This window comes from Rhinatrema bivittatum, chromosome 3, assembly GCF_901001135.1.
Source record: "Rhinatrema bivittatum chromosome 3, aRhiBiv1.1, whole genome shotgun sequence".
Taxonomy (NCBI): domain Eukaryota; kingdom Metazoa; phylum Chordata; class Amphibia; order Gymnophiona; family Rhinatrematidae; genus Rhinatrema; species Rhinatrema bivittatum.
Window position 1 is genome coordinate 339,176,718 of NC_042617.1, and position 16,413 is coordinate 339,193,130.

A 16,413-nucleotide genomic window follows, 5' to 3' on the forward strand; every position below is an offset into this window, starting at 1 on the left:
AACCCAGGCTTCTCCCCTTTCACTTGCTTTCTGTGCTAATCGTTAAATTGAGTGGCATTGGGCCCCCTTTCTGCACGCGCTTCATCTGGAAACTTCCACAGGTCATGTGATGCAATGTGTAGCTCCACTGAGCTACCATCACCCAAGAAAGATCATTCTAAGGAAGGACAGTGATTTAATGTTTCTTCTGTGAGTTGATTGCTGTAAGAAAAAATGTAAAAATCTCACCTGAGGGCTGAGCCTTCCATTTTATGATCACCAAGATTTGATATAAAGTGGTTTGCTATAAAGTGAGACCACTGTGTATTCAAATAGTACTTATCCTAGTACTCTGGCCTTGTTGACTTAGGTTGGAGTGGCCTTAAATCCTCAGACTGGAAATTAAAAAACGCTGCCTGGTATCTATGGAAACTTGAACTGTAATGAAACTCTGCATGTTTAGTGCACTTGTAATCAGGACTTCATAATGAATCCAACAATGTGCCCTCTTTTAAGTTTATAGTTACTTTGTTCATTTGTCCCCATATACTGTTAGGATTGGAATTTTTTTTTTTTGGGAGGTAATTTTGTAACAGCTTTCGTAAACGGATGCTAAATATATGCATAAGTTATACTGGTTCTCAAAGGGAACGTACATTTGTACAAGTATGCACATACTTCTCCTTTTGAAAATTATCCCACCAAAACTACCTGCACACAATTTCACCTGCTAAATGGTGTACAGAAGTTTTTTGGGAAATTTTAAGAGCATGCTTTTCAAACTGCAAAATATGCTGTCACTGCTTTGTCCTAGCCCCTCCTCCTGAGCTGCTCATCTGTGCCCTGAGCACCTGTTTGACTTCCTTTGCTAGCTCCTCAGGATCAGGTGCATTGGTCCCACCATTCACAATGACAAGTCAGCAACTGACAGAGTCTTGACTTCCTCAGCTAAGTTATCTCGAATCGAGCAGGGTCTGACTCTGTTTAGAAAAAGACCAAAACAAAATTCTCACATTCTAATTTTTTTTCCAATATAGGTTTATTGAGGTATACAGCAATAACATTTCAATCAGCACATGAAACTCCAAAAACAACTGTACGGTATATCTACAAATATTTTCACCCATTACATCCCTTCCCACCCTACTCCCTCCCCAGAGTAACACTTTGGCAAAATTCTCACATCCTAATTTTAAATGTCAAGTCTAGTTCTGTGTACTATCAGTGTATTTTTCTTCCCTGGCTGCATCTAGCCCGGTTGAAGGAAACAGGAATTAAAAAAAACAAAAACCCACAAAAAAAGCCATATACAATTCCACTTTAAATGCTAAGCAGGAATCTGGGCCTCGCCTACTGCAGCTCTCTCCGCTCAGTTTAGCAAGTTAAAGAAAACCTTCCCACTTTCAGTCTTAAAGACTGAGCCTGGCTCTGGGCTCCAGCAGCCTCTGGCTCAATGGCTACATTTCACAGGGAAAAGAAACACCCCCAGTATCCCTCTAAACTCAGGATGTTTGCACCCTTTCCCCTGCACAAAACACCAAACAGCTAGCAATTCCAGACAAACATTTCAAATGGAAAAAAAACACAATATTCCTCTAAATCCAGTTTGGTGGGGCCAAATCCCCTGGATGACTTTGCTAACCCCTCAAGCTGGGTTCAGCAAAATCCAATTAGCAATTCCAGGCAAATCATTCAAATGACTAACAAAACAAAAATATATCCCTCTGAGCACAGGGGTGCTACAGGTCTGGGTTCAGATCTGGAAAGGGGAGGAAGATTTCTCTTCTGTGGCTCCTGGTGCTATCTACCATGATCTCTGTGACCACTTCCCACTCTATAGTGATGATATCCAGAAGGTGCCAGATAGAGAAGAATAAAAGCAGGGAAGCCAAAACCAGCACAATAGGAAGAAACCAGGGATCACAAAAGGGTCCTTACATTCCCCAGTAAGTCCACACTTGGGAAAATCTCAATGGTGTTCCAATAAAGATCATCTTTATTGTAACTTAAAGAATAGGATCCAGGCCAAGATGACAAAATAAGAATCAGCATGCAGCCAATGATAAATATAAAATAAATGATTTCTCTGCCCATCCTTACTCTGCTCACTTCTCTTCTGGCTCTTGAACCTTCATCCTGATTGAAAATATGCTCAACAGTGAGAGTGGGATAACTAGAGTGTAGCTCCAGACATGAACTGGTCTGGGGAAAATCCCCTAGCAAAATATCCAAAAGAGGGCTCCAACAAGTCAAAATCTTCAATTGTAATCCAACTATCAAAAATACAAGTCTTTTGAGTTAGTGACTCAAAATTCTACCTATTTCTCTTTACCCAATCTGTTAAGTGGTTAAATGGGTCAAAAGATCTCTTATTCCAGTCCTTTGGGATACTGGGGGTATGCCCTTTCCTCAGGCAGTTTTGTAAAAGGCCATTTCTGCACATAAACCGTTTTACACACAGTAGTCCCTTGGAAAATTAACCTCTTAAGACTGAATTTGCAAAGCCATTTATGTGCAGAAAATGCTCAGTGGTTTATGTACAGAAATGACTTTTTGCAAAGTGGCCACCTGCTGTGCAGGTAAACGTGTGTGTGTGTGTGTGTGTGTGTATGCATGCATGCATTTCCTGTTTGCATGCAACTCTACCCGGACTGAGCAGAACTGGGGAGGGGTTTAGGCTTACCTACCTATTTTTTGAGTTCTTAAAAGTATGTATATAAATTTCCCTGGAAAATTTCTACACACAGTTTAGCGGATGTGCCAGCAGATTTGGTAGGATAATTTTCAAAGCGAACTTCTACGCATAAATCCGCTTGGAAATTGGTGTAACTTATGTGCATGTTTGCCAGCTAATTCATTATTTATTGTATTTTTCTTGTGAGCATTTGATATTACGCCTTTTCCCAAAGTTGGTCTCAAGGCAGACTATAATAAATTTAAAAGAACAGAGCAATAGAACAGCTTACAGTCATTTTGCGTGATATGACAAAATTGTACCCAAGATGTTCTTTCTGCTGGTTCAGGTGATGAGAGTGCCACCAGAGGCCAGCAGTACAGGTACACAGTGCATGCTTCCAATCCCTACAGCTACTTCTCTTCCTTCCCATACACATTTCTTGTCTAGACAGGATATACATAGAGGCAAGGAAGGGACAGTCATGGGGACCAGTGTGTCCCCACACAGCTGCCATTGCATTTGCTTACATGGAAAATGGGGAGATGGAAAAGCAGATTCTCTGTCAGATGTTTTTTCTTCACTAATCAGTTCTACAAGTTTTCTCAGCACTGACAGGTGAATTTCAAGTGGACTTTTCAAGCCTTGTGTATGAGTGAAGGCTTCTTTCAATAGGAACCCTTATCACCAAATAGTAGTCCCTCTAAAAAGGAAAAAAACATTCTAAAGAAGGCACCATAGTGTGAGATCCAATGTATGAAAAGGAATAGAGAACAGCATTTGGCAACACCATCAGCTAAGTGATGCTTGTGTCATCTTGATAATATAATGATTTGCCTTTGAAAGCATTGAGAACACTGTCTGCCAGAATGAACTGAGATACTCTCTGTGGCCCCTGATGCAGGCAAAACAGGGGCTAGAACAGCTGCAGTGTCAGGCTTCTATTCTTCACAGACTGCCAGCATCCTCCATCTTCTGTGTGTGGCCATCAGGCTCACTTGTGTTGTCTTCAGCTTGACTTATTCAAGCTGGAAAATAGCATCATTTTCACTCTTTCTGTTAAAAATAACTATAGTGTGTTAGGTTTGTGGCATACTGTGGACTCTTGGTCGAAGTGGCAATGACTCCTCCCATGGGGAGGGGCCCCATGGGGAACCACAACGATAGGCTAGACTCTAGTAAGCAGACACTGAGGAAAGAAAGCTTTATTATACTGCTGATGTAAGTTGAATCTTGCTTCAAGGAAGGGATAGTACTGTAGGCCAGCGATATTACAGTAAGCTCAGACAGTCTCTATAGATGATGGTCTCACCCGGATGTAGCAAGGTTGGGTAGTGTTCTGCAGCGCAGGATAAGCCGAACCTGAAGGGTGGAATAGGAGAGCTGGAGCGTAGCGATACTCACAGAATGGCAGTGCTGGTAACTTCCTTGGTAGAAGAAAGGAGAGAGGGACCCGAGGTACAGGATACCCTGAGCAGGATAGGCCCTTGAGGAGCGAGTACCTAGGAGCGCCGAAGGATCCTGGAAGAAAGTAGATAGGACCCCCGAGGAGCGGGTGTCCTTAGGTTAGGTAGTTGAACCCCGAAGGGCAGATAGAAGCGAGAGGCCCCCGAGGAGCAGGTGCCCAGAGCTTCCGTAGGGTAGAGAGGAATCCAAGTGAGCAGCTTAGAAGCGATCAGAGTAGCAAAATCCGAAGTCCTTGCTAACTCGTTGAACTATAGCGGAGCGGAGGTTAAATACCTGGAGGTATTGACGTCATGCGGTGGAGACACCCCCTAGGTTCCCGCCATGACGTATTCAAAAGCGTAGGTGGCATGCGCGCATGCGTCTAGGAGGCCTCAGGAAGAAGCATGGCAGACGGGAACGCCCATGCTGTGTCGGAGACTTCGAGGGTTTCAGCAATCAGCACCGGAGGCAGCCATCTTTCCCAGGGAGGAGGAAAAGGGTAGAAGAGAGGTGAGGCAGAGTGGTCTCAGCCATCTGCGACCAATGGACGCAACATGGTGTTTTCTGGACTTTTACTTGCAGTGATAGTTGCAGGCTAACCTGCATGGATCGGCAGTTACTACCATGGGAAGTTTGCTGGACAGACTGAATGGACCATTTGGTCTTTTTCTGCCGTCATTACTATGTTACTATGACATACAAACTAAGGAAATCCAATATATTCCATTGGGACATGGAAGATGATTAAATTTAAGTGCACATCGAATCACTAACTGCTACGTCTTGCATTTGATTGACTGTTCACCATTCAATGTCTGATACCACTTTCTTCAGTTGTGCTCGTAGTTGATGTTTTGGCCTCACACACACCCACACCCATCATCACTTTTTGAAATTTGTATATACTGTCAGTGCTGTATAAGTATTAAAATGATCTGTGGTAAAGTGAGACATTATATAGAATGTAGACCATTTGAAAATTACATTTGCTCTTATAACAAACTTTTCTTACCTATCCAACATAAAATAGTAATGACCTAGTAGACTTTTGGCCTGTAAACGTATTTTTGCTTGCTAGAGACTTTGTCTCACCTCAGTACAGCAGCTTATTTTGGTATGTTTTCTCCTTGAATTTGGTCCTCAGATGGATCCTGTCCTAGAGAAGCATCGGGAACAGCTGATTATCGATGCTGGGAGAAAGTTAGACAAAGCCCGCATGATTCGTTTTGAAGAAAGGACTGGATTTTTCTCTTCAACTGACCTAGGCAGAACCGCCAGCCACTTTTACATCAAATATAACACAATTGAGGTATTTGCACACATTACCAGTCTGTGTTTCCTTTCTCAGGATAACATTTATTTGGGTTTGGTTTTTTGTTTTTTTTACAGCTTATATCTATATCAATTATCTATTTCAGCTCTTGAAATACTAGAACGTTACATGTCTTCTCCTAGTTATAGGAATAAAAGAAATTCTACAAGATGCAAGCCAAATTGGTGGTATATATGAAATAAGCATTTTTAATATGAAATCTGGTGTGTATATATGTATATTTTTATTTTTTTGGCAGACTTTCAACGAATTGTTTGATGCTCACAAAACAGAAGGTGACATTCTTGCCATTGTTTCTAAAGCTGAAGAATTTGAACAGATAAAGGTAGGTTTGCCATACTTAAATGTAATAGTAGCCTACTGTTTCTTAAACTATCACACCAATTTTTGTCCATTTCTTACTCTTAGAATTGTAGCTACAGGAAGTCTAATTGAATTAGCCATAACACGTTTTCTGCCTGAAAGTGTCACAAAAGGCAGAATATAAATAATAATAAAAAAAAAAAAACTTCAGACGATTTTTGTGATGGGTTGTAGAAAAGGTTTCTTTCTGATTGCTCTCCCATGCAGAACATTGTTATGTAAGTAGTGCTGTACTTTACACCTCCAGTGTCAGTTAAACTTTTCAGCAGGTTGTTTTCAGTGATCTGTTGGTTCTATTTTGCATTCTGACCGGTTTTCGAGAAGTTCTATCAGAGTTTTTTTTTGGGCTGCCAGATTTTGCTTTGACTTCAACAGAGCTTCCATTTCTTAATAATGATTCTGACAGTTAAAATTGCTAACTGGAAGTATATGGAGACTTTTTATACCTTCCCCTTCTCTGTAAGAGTGAATAATTTTAGGAACATAAGAAGTTGCCATGCTGGGTCAGACCAAGGGTCCATCAAGCCCAGCATCCTGTTTCCAACAATGGCCAAACTAGTTTACAAGTACCCAAGTATATTGATTATTGCACAGAAGTACATTCCTTTCTATGGACTTCATTATTTAGGGTATATTTAACTTGGTACCATATACAGGTTGTGTCAGTTTCTGTTTACTTAAAGATTCATTGAAACATACATAAGAACATAAAATATGCCATACTGGTTCAGACCAAGGGTCCATCAAGCCCAGCATCCTGTGTCCAACAGTGGCCAATCCAAGTCAGAAGTTCTTGGCAAGTACCCAAACATTAAATAGGTCCCAAGCTACTATTCCTAAACTTTTGCTTACAACTGTAATTCAATGTTTCTCCTAGGACAAGCAGGATGGTAGTCCTCACAAGTGGATGACATCATCAGATGGTACCCGGCACAGAAAACTTTGACTGGTACACTGAGAACGCTCAGCATGCCACTATCTATGTGTTCACGCGGGGTCTCTCTTCAGTCTCTTCTTATCTGTGGAGCTGTCATCTCACAGTGGTGGAGCTCATGCTCTTTTTTGCGGGAAACATTCCACAAAGTGTTTTTTTCGCTTCCTTTTTTCCTTCGCTGGTTCTCTCTCCGGTTCCCCAGTTGTTTTCTCATCGGTCGGTGAGCTTTTTTCTCTCCTTCGCTGTCTGCTGATCTTTGAGTCTTTGCGGTCTTCGATGTGCCTCTTGGCGGCGGCGGGCTTCCGTCTGTGTCCCCAGTACCCCCAGACTATGTCCATAATGGATCCACCTGAAGTGTGCATCTTGTGCCTAGGGTCATTGCACAGTGTTCGAGGCTGCGATCTGTGTACTCAATGACCCAAAAGGCCATCGCGCCAGGCTAGACAAGATGGAGAAGGTCTTTGGATCGGGTAAGTCCAATCCTTCCACTCCGGCATGGATGCCATCGATGCCCAATGACCGTGAGGAACCGTTCATCCTCGATCCCTCGGTGGCTGCTCCTCCCCCAGGGAGTGGGTGAAAAGGGCGCTGGGGATCGGCCTGTGTCGGTTTCCTCCAAGTCGTGGATTTCTGGATCTTCATCCTTCACACTGTGGGAAAACTCGGAAGCACCGTCATTGGTCTCCATCTTTGCATGGTGCTGGGCTCAGGCTTGCTACGGCACTTGCTGCCTTGCCCCTGAAGTGGCTCTGGCAAGAGGCGACCCCATCCTCCCTTGAGTTCGGTGGCCCGAGGCCATCCACACCGATTTCGGTGTTTGGCACAAAACCTCCTTGGTGTCCCAAGGAGGGACTGGCCTCTCCTCTTTCCTCTTAGCCTGCTCTTTCATCGGAGGCTTTCAAGGCGGAGCTTGAACATCGGGTTCGCTTTGCGATGAAATGCGCTTTGTGCGATAGGGAGCTGGTGCTCATGGTGCTGGTGCTGCCCTCAGTGCAGGTGCCCGTGCTGATGTCAGTCCCCACCCTGACAGTGCCTGGGTTGGAACCATTGTTGGACCGACTCAATGTTCTCCTCTGTCTCCTCCCGACGCAGCTGTTGCCGGCGCCCCGCGATCCCTCTCTGACCCATCGGGCACCAAAGTGTGGGGCATCCGAGCTTGTTCTCGTTGGGAAATCTTTTGGGGATGAGGGCCCATCGATGCCTTCTGCACCACTGGGGCTTCCACTGCCCATGCTGCTGGGCCAGTGCCTGGACCCTCGGGTCCCCCGCTACCCATGGGTCCTCCAGTACCACTGCCCCAGGTTGCGCCCAGCGCTCCCCGGCCTTCCTCCCCGGGTATCTCGGCAAGCCTAAGGCCCCTTACAATCCTTAGGAAGTGATACATCCGATGACTCTGTGCATTTCGATGGTCTTCCTTCGGATCCATCTCCCTCGGAGGAGCGGTGTCGATCTCTGCCGGAGGAGTTATCCTTTGCGGAGTTTATCCAGGCTATGGCTGATTTCATATGTTTTCAGTTTATGATGAAAGAAGATTCCCGCCATAAGATGCTGGAGATTCTCCAGTTCATGGATGCCCCGAAGGAGGTAGTGGCAATCCCCATTCATTAGATCTTCTGAGACCTGCTTCTTCGGCTCTGGGAACACCCCCTCTCCGTTGCCCCAGTGAACCGGAAGGCCAATGGGGTATATCTGGTGCAGCAGGTCACGGGCTTTGAGAAGCATCAGCTTCCCCACCAGTCGGTGGTGGTGGAGTCTACGCTGAAGAAGGTGAAGTCAAAGATTCATGCCTCTGCTCCCCCTGGCAAGGAGCACAGGGCATGGGATGCTATGAATAGGAGAGTATTTCGGGGCTCCATGCTGGTAGCCCGTATTGCCTCCTACCTTTTGTACATAACCCAATACACCTATAACCTCTGGAAGCAAGTCCAGGATGATGCAGACAGCCTGGCCCAGCAGCACCAGGAGACCCTTATGTCCATTGTCCAGCAGGGCCTTGAGTGTGGGAAGCACAAGATGTGTGCTACCATGATGTCTTTGAGACGGCGGGCCAGGTTGCGTCTGACAGTAATTCTGCGGGGCGTCTCGATTGGCTTTGTGCTTTGGACTTTTGTTCTGAAGATCAGGAGCGGCTAGCTGATTTGCTCTGCATCAGGGATTATTGAGGCAATGAAGACACATCAGGCAGGATTCATGGCAGGCAGGAAAAAGGGGAAGGACCACTCCCGTGGGTCCCCTTTTTATTGTACATACATTCAATAGCATACAATGTGTCATCACATCATTGGCTCCTCTCCCCATAGCATACAGACGTGTCACTACACCATTGGCTTGGCTCAGGGGGTGTGTACGGATCATTTCATTGGCTGCTGAATCCTATACCATTATGTGTCTGTCTTTATCCTGCATCTGACTACGTGGCAACTAGCTATCCTTTCAGGCAATCAGGGTTAATTATAAGCTAGAGAAATACGTGACAGTCAGGTATCCTCTCCTTAGGCAGAGAGGTTTAAGCACTAGTGTTGCTTCATTCAGTGCAAAGGTCAGGGAGAAGGGAAGTTAGTGTTAAACCCTGACATGGCCTGCCGGCAAAGCTCATAATTCCCCACAGGGATAACCTTTCCAGTGTCTCTGCCTCCCTGTCCTCCTCTAAGAGGTCCTCCTGACCAGGGCTGAGGAGGTTTTCTACAGGCCGAGGAAGTACTACCCTCCTGCCCCTTGCTCCCGCCCACAGCAGGCAAACTCCAGGGGCAAGTTCCAACAGCAGCGGGGCCCCAAGCCTCAGCAGCACCCTAGGCTAGTTCTTCTACGGGGTTTTGATGGGTTGCAAGAGAGCATAAGCCAGTGGTCTCTACCAGTGCCGGAGGACCCACTGGTCAGGCGCCAACTCCAGTTCTTTGTGGACCAGTGGCCATCCGTGACTTTGGATCAGTGGGTCCTGTCCATCATCCATCACAGGTACAGGCTGAATTTCATGGCTGTTCCACCGGATTCGCCCCCGTTTCCACTTAGGGTCCCTTTTCACATCCGGAACTGCTCCTAATGGAGCTCTCCGCCTTCCTAATGGCCAGGGCAGTGGAGCCCATTCCTCAGGAACAGCAAGGAAGGGGGTTTTACTCCCGTTACTTCTTGATTCCAGAGAGAACAGGAGGCTCCTGTCCCATCCTTGATCTGTGAGCCTTGAACAGAATTCTAAAAAGAGAAAAGTTCAAGATGGTATCCTTGAGCATCTTGATTTCCATCTTGCAGACAGGGGACTGGCTTTGCTCCCTCGACTTAAGACACCTACACCCACATCGAGATCCTCCCAAGTCACAGGAAGTATCTCCGTTTTGTAGTGGATGGTCAACATTTTCAGTACCGCATGCTCCCGTTCGGCCTGGCCTCCGTGCCACGGGTCTTCACAAAATGTTTGGCCGTGGTGGGAGCCTATCTACGCTAGTGGAGGATTCAGGTTTTCCCATACCTCGACGACTGGCTGGTCAAGAGCAGCACCCAGGTGGGAGCTTTGCGGTCGATACTCTGGGCCAATCTGGTTTTGGAGTCCCTCGGGTTCCTGATCAATTACCCGAAGTCCCATCTCCATCCATCGTCAAGGCTGGATTTCATAGGAGCCATGTTGGATGCTTCACAGGCAAAGCTCTTTTTGCCCCGCGACTGAGCACACACGCTGATGTCCCTGGCGGAGAAAGTCGAGCAATGTTGGCTGGTGTCCGCACGGCATGTGCTGCAGCTTCTGGGACACATGGTTGTGACCATCCATGCAACTCTTTTCGCCTGTCTACATATGCGCTGGGTCCAGTGGTTCCTTCAATCCCAGTTGCACCAGGCCACCCAAGGCCTTCAAGTCCGCATCCAGGTTTCCCCCCTCTCTCAGGGCTTCCCTGTCTTGGTGGAGGACCTCTTTCAATCTGGAAATGGGTGTACCTTTTCAGATTCCTTCCATCCAGGTTGTGCTTACCACAGATGCATCCCACCTGGGATGGCGGTGCCCATGTAGAAGGTCTCCACACCCAAGTTCTCTGGATCACCTGAGAAGCTCTGAGTCGGATAAACTTCTTGGAGCTGCGGGCCTTCTGGGATCGGCTGTTCAACAATGTGGTCTCATCCAGACTGACAATCAGATATCTATGTGGTATATCAACAAGCAGGGGGGCACCATATCCTTCCTCCTTTGTCAGGAGGCGGTGCAGGCCTGGGCGCTGGCTCAGGGGATGTTGCTCTGGGCCATGTACTTGGCTGGTGCAGTGAACGCCCTGGCAGACAGGATGAGCCTAACTTTCAGGCCCCATGAGTGGTCCCTGAAGCAGGAGGGTGGTGGATCAGCTTTTCCGCCTCTGGGGAACTTCGGACATGGATCTGTTTGCCTCCCCCTGCAACAGGAAAGTTCCTCGGTACTGCTCCCTCTCCAGGTCAGATGGCAAGCCAGCCACAGACGCATTTGCCCTTCACTGGGGGCAGGCCTTCTGTACGCGTATCCTTCACTCCCGTTGGTATCGAAGACCCTCTTGAAGCTTTGCCAGGACAGGGGGACTATGATCCTCATAACCCCCCATTGGCCGAGACAGGTTTGGTTCCCGCTCCTATGGGATCTCTCCTGGCAGGATCCAATCCGTCTGGGGACTGCCCCAGACCTCCTCACGTAGGATCAGGGCAGGTTGCACCACTCCAACCTCCGGGCCCTGTCCCTCACGGCCTGGATGTTGAGCAGTTGATTTTGCGGCCTCTTTAGCTCTCTGAGGAGGTGTCTCAAATCCTGGTAGCTTCAAGAGAGCCTTCTACCAGGAAGTCTTTTGCTTTGAAATGGAGGAGGTTTACTGTCTGATGTGAGCAAAAGGGTTTCGACCCCCTTCTCCTGCCGTACCCGGCAACTCCTGGATCACCTGCTGCACCTCTTGGAAGCTGGGCTTAAAACAAACTCTGTTCGGGTACACCTGAGCGTCATAGGTGATGGATGGTGCGCCCATCTTGGTGCAGCCCATATTAGGGTGATTCATGCATAGGTTGCTTCAGCTGAGGCCAACCCTGAGGCCCCCTGCAGTTTCCTGGGACCTTAATGCGGTGTTGGCCCAGCTGATGAAGCCACCATTTGAACCGCTATGCTTCTCTTCTCTCAAGTATTTGACCTGGAAGGTCATATTCTTGGTAGCGATCACATCAGCACACAGGGTCAGTAAGCTGCATGCCTTGGTGACTTATCCGCCCTACACAGGGTTTTTCCATGACAGGGTGGTTCTGCGAACGCACCCTAAGTTCCTGCCAATGGTGATAACAGATTTCCATTTAACCAATCCATTGTCCTGCCTACTTTCTTCCCTAGACCTCATTCCAACCAAGGGATAAGGGCGCTGCACAACACTCTATTGTAAGAGGGCCTTAACCTTCTACCTGGATTGAACAGCAGGCCATAGACAGTCCACCCAGCTCTTTGTCTCTTTTGACTCTAATAGGCTGGGAGTGGCTGTTGCTAAGCAAACTGTCTCTTCCTGGCTACCGGACTGCATTTCCTTCTGCGATATCCAGGCGTGACTGCAATTGTGGGGCCACATCATGGCTCATTCTGTTAGAGCCATGGCGACTTCTGTGGCTCACCTGCTTGCAGTTCCAATGGGGAAGATCTGAAAGGCTGCGACATGGAGTTCTTTCCACACCTTCACAGCTCATTATTGTCTGGACAGGGATGGCCGCCAAGATAGCAGATTCAGCCACTCCGTCCTCAGGAATCTCTTTCGGCTGTGAACCCAACTCTTTATGTCTACGGCCCCTGGTTTGAGTTCAGACTGTCCCCACTGTTATCACCAGCACCTCTGTTGTGCCCGATGACGCCTAATTTGGGGTCTGTTGGTCCCATTGTTTTTCGGGTCCAGTCTGTAGCTAGGGATTCACCCACTTAATAGGACTACCATCCTGCTTGTCCTAGGAGAAAGCGAAGTTGCTTACCAGTAACAGGTGTCCTCCTAGGACAGCAGGATGTTATTCCTCAGGAAACCCACCCACCATCCCGCGGAGTTGGGTTCTCCTGGTTTGTTATGTTATTTGGTTTGTTATGTTATTTTTTCATAATCTACTTACGAGACTGAAGAGAAACCCTGTGTGGATGCATGGATAGTGGCATGCTAGGCATGCTCAGTGTGCCAGTCAAAGTTTCTAGAAACTTTGACAGAAGTTTTCCATGCTGGGCTCCATCTGATGATGTCACCCACTTGTGAGGACTAACATCCTGCTGTCCTTTGCTAAATCCCCATAAGAGCAGTTTTTTTTTCACCTGTCCATATTCCTTCTTTACTAAATTTTCAGTGCTGATGCTGAGTCTGCCTATTAAATCATTAACTTTAAATCCTGTTTTCTTTTCATCTATTTGATTTGTTATTTTAAATGCACTAATATTGATCTGCTTGTTCACTGTGTTCTTATGTTGAACATAACTGAAATGATATCTGAGAATGCTGAATTTTTCTGCCAAAGAACCTTTTTAATTTTGAAACATTATTGATCCTTTTATTTTAACTCTGCTTTACATGATAAAATGTTAAACAAGAGATTTTACAGCGCAGAGCAGATTTTGTTGTTGGATCTTGTCTGTAAGTATGATAAGTCACATACCCTGCACTCTCACCCCCAAAGGATTGGCATTTCCAGGTAGTTGATGACTTGTCAGAGGCTTGAGGTCCTCCAATTTAGCAACAGGTTGCTTCTGACCGAAAAGCTGCTGAAAAAACCATTGTCTGCAGTAGGGTGCAGGGGATATTCCTAGCCATTAAAATCTATTTATTTATTTAAGGGTTTTTATATACTGCGGCTCGTTAGAAAACATCACCTCGGTTTACAATGAACATTAAATTAGCAACAAGCTTTACAGTCCAACATAATTAAATAATGATACATCGCTGATAACATTGAAATTATAATATAATTAAAATAAACTAAACTAGATTTAGCCGGGGCGCATAGGGCTGGTGGATCAAATTAGTAGTACATTATTAACAGTACAGATATTTACAAGTTCAGAATTAGTTGACAGATAAATTACAATATTAATAATATTGCAAGTAAATAGGTCACCATGGTGTGTTTAGCGTAATTGAAAAGTAACTGATTGGAATGAGAAGATAGTATTATATAAATGTCATATTATATATTTTAATCTGAAGGGAAAGGTTCACAAATTGTAGGCTTGTTTAAACAGCCATGTTTTTAAGTTCTGTTTAAATTTCTTATGGCAGGGTTCCAGGCGCAGATCAGTGGATAATTTGTTCCACATGTTAATACCAGCTATTGTAAATGTTCATTCTCTCGTTGAGACATATTTTATCTTTTTAAGCGTTGGAGTATTTAGCTTAGCCTGGTGCATTTTTCTAATTGGTCTGTCCGAAGTATGGAATGTAAAGAACTCAGAAGACCAATGCATGTCTTGGTTATATAATGTCTTGTGTATAAGGGTGAGTACTTTGAATATTATCCTAAATACGATCGGAAGCCAGTGTAGGAGTTGTAGAGCTGGAGTAATGTGTTCGTGGCGGTGCGTGTTAGTAAGCAAGCGTGCAGCTGCATTTTGTAGCATCTGTAGTGGTTGTATTGAGTTATTTGGTAGACCTAGTAATAAGGAGTTACAGTAGTCCAATTTAGATAATATAGTAGCCTGTAGTACAGTCCAGAAGTCATTTGGGTGTAGTAGTGGTTTTATCCTTTTCAAAGTATGAAGTTTGTGGAAACCATTTTTAATGGTGGAAGTGATGAATTTTTTTCATGTAAAATGATTGTCAATTATAACACCAAGACTGCAGACTTGTTGTATAGTGTGATGGTCAGATAGAGATTGTAGAGTAGGGCTAGCATGGTTGTTGTTTTGTGAAGAAATAATGAGAAGCTCTGTTTTGTTGGTATTTATTGCCAATGAGTTTTCAGTTTGTAGACTCTCAGTTTCCGCTAGTGCAGTATTCCAGGTTTTGAGCGCATTGGGTAGGGAGTCATTGATAGGGATTAGGAACTGCACATCATCTGCATATATGAAGTGTGGGAGACCTAGTTTCATTAACAGTTGACAGAGTGGAGTGAGGTATATATTGAAAAGTGTGGAGGATAGAGAGGAGCCTTGGGGTACTCCTTGTAGCAGATTTTTTGGTTTGGATTCATGCTGGCCAATTTTTACACTGTATATCTAGCCATGTTTTCTAAAACAGCCAATCAGAATATGGAATTTTCATCTCAGCATAGTGACCAAGTCTCCAGCCCCAGGCATGTATATATAGTCTTTAATTTGCATATCTCTAGTGCTGAAAGAGCTGAATGTAAAACAAGCTGCTCATTCAGACTTTAAGTTTCTGTTTCCTTCTGAATAAATTAATCTGCACTGAAATGTTTTAAAATTAAATTTATAACTAACAGCTTTTACTATAGTAATGTCACATTTGCAAATTTTTTTTTTTACTTTCATATTCCCCCCCATGGTGCAGCAATGGAAATATGCAAATTAAAACTAAGGAGCTAGCTGATATGCTAAGTAACACTGTGAAACAATTATGTCCAAACCAGCAAAATAAAATGTGAAAAGGTTTTTTTTAAAAAAAATGCAAAACCTGTTTTAAAGAAAAGAATATCAATATTAGGAATGGCTCAGTTTCTGGACTGTGCTAATCAAGGCAAGGCCCAGTTTAACTAATTCCTGTTGACAGATCTTGCCTGCACTGCAAAGGTTATTCTCTTTTTTTCACTGTAAATAAAGTTGATATATCTGGCATCATTTATAATAGTATGTTTATGTGCATATCAGATAAAATAGGATTACTGTGTGGTTATATCCCCAGAGAGCAATAAGGCAAATGGAATAAATCTTAAGTCATAAAGTAAACAAGACTGCAAAGATTTTCTATATACAGTGGCTTGCAAAAGTATTCGCGCCCCCCCCCCCCCTAAAAAGTCACCAGATTTGTGTGGATTACAAATGACTCTTATAGAGATGCAGAAAAATGAATTGTGATTTTGAAAATGTATTTTAAGAACATATTGGTTTGTAATAAACATACTATCTGCAACAATCGGTGTCATTTGCAATCCACACAAATCTACTGAATTTTAGGGGATCACCTGCTTTTGCAAGCCACTGTATATTTTCCACTCAGAAGTTGTCATACAGGCTGTTAGCATTCACAGTACTGATATGGCTTCTATCCCAGAGGGGGCTGGTTTTTGTGGGTCTGAAATGTATGTTTACCTCCATTGATGCTGCTCTTCCAGCAATAGCTCAGAACAGCTGAAACATGGTTTCCTTCACCAAACTGCTTCACAGCTTCAACTCAACCCTGATTTTTGTTTATTTTAGTTTGGGGGTTTTTTAAGGCAGTGATGTAAGGAACAGTAAAAGGCAAAGATTGCTTATTTCTGTCAGTGGCAGGAAAAAGGATCCTAAGTGAAAAATTCAAATCATATGCTATAAGGCATTTAAACTAGAGGATGGGGGTGGCAGAAATAAATCAGAATGTCACCCCCAACATCTCCAAGAAGTGGATGAAGAAATTAACAAAAATCAGCTGAATAGGGTAGAAAAGATGTACAAGAAGAGGAGTAAACTGAAGGAGAGAAGCTGAAAAGCTATGAGCACAAATGTTCAAAGTCTGGGCAATAAAATCTTAGATCTGAAGGCTCTAATGGTGGAAGCGGACTTGGACATCATTGTGGTGACATGGTTCA

The 16,413-nt window shown here is 44.7% G+C and overlaps 1 protein-coding gene across 8 annotated transcripts in view; it reads left to right on the forward strand.

The window, feature by feature from the left end:
- ASCC3 (activating signal cointegrator 1 complex subunit 3) overlaps positions 1–16,413 on the forward strand; it is a 1,498,074-nt gene that overhangs the window by 1,081,827 nt on the left and 399,834 nt on the right. For all 8 annotated transcript variants that reach the window (XM_029595357.1, XM_029595354.1, XM_029595356.1 and 5 more), the window contains 2 exons: positions 5,244–5,408; positions 5,671–5,757. In XM_029595357.1, coding sequence (XP_029451217.1) covers positions 5,244–5,408; positions 5,671–5,757 — 252 coding nt within the window. The remainder of the gene's footprint in view (positions 1–5,243; positions 5,409–5,670; positions 5,758–16,413) is intronic.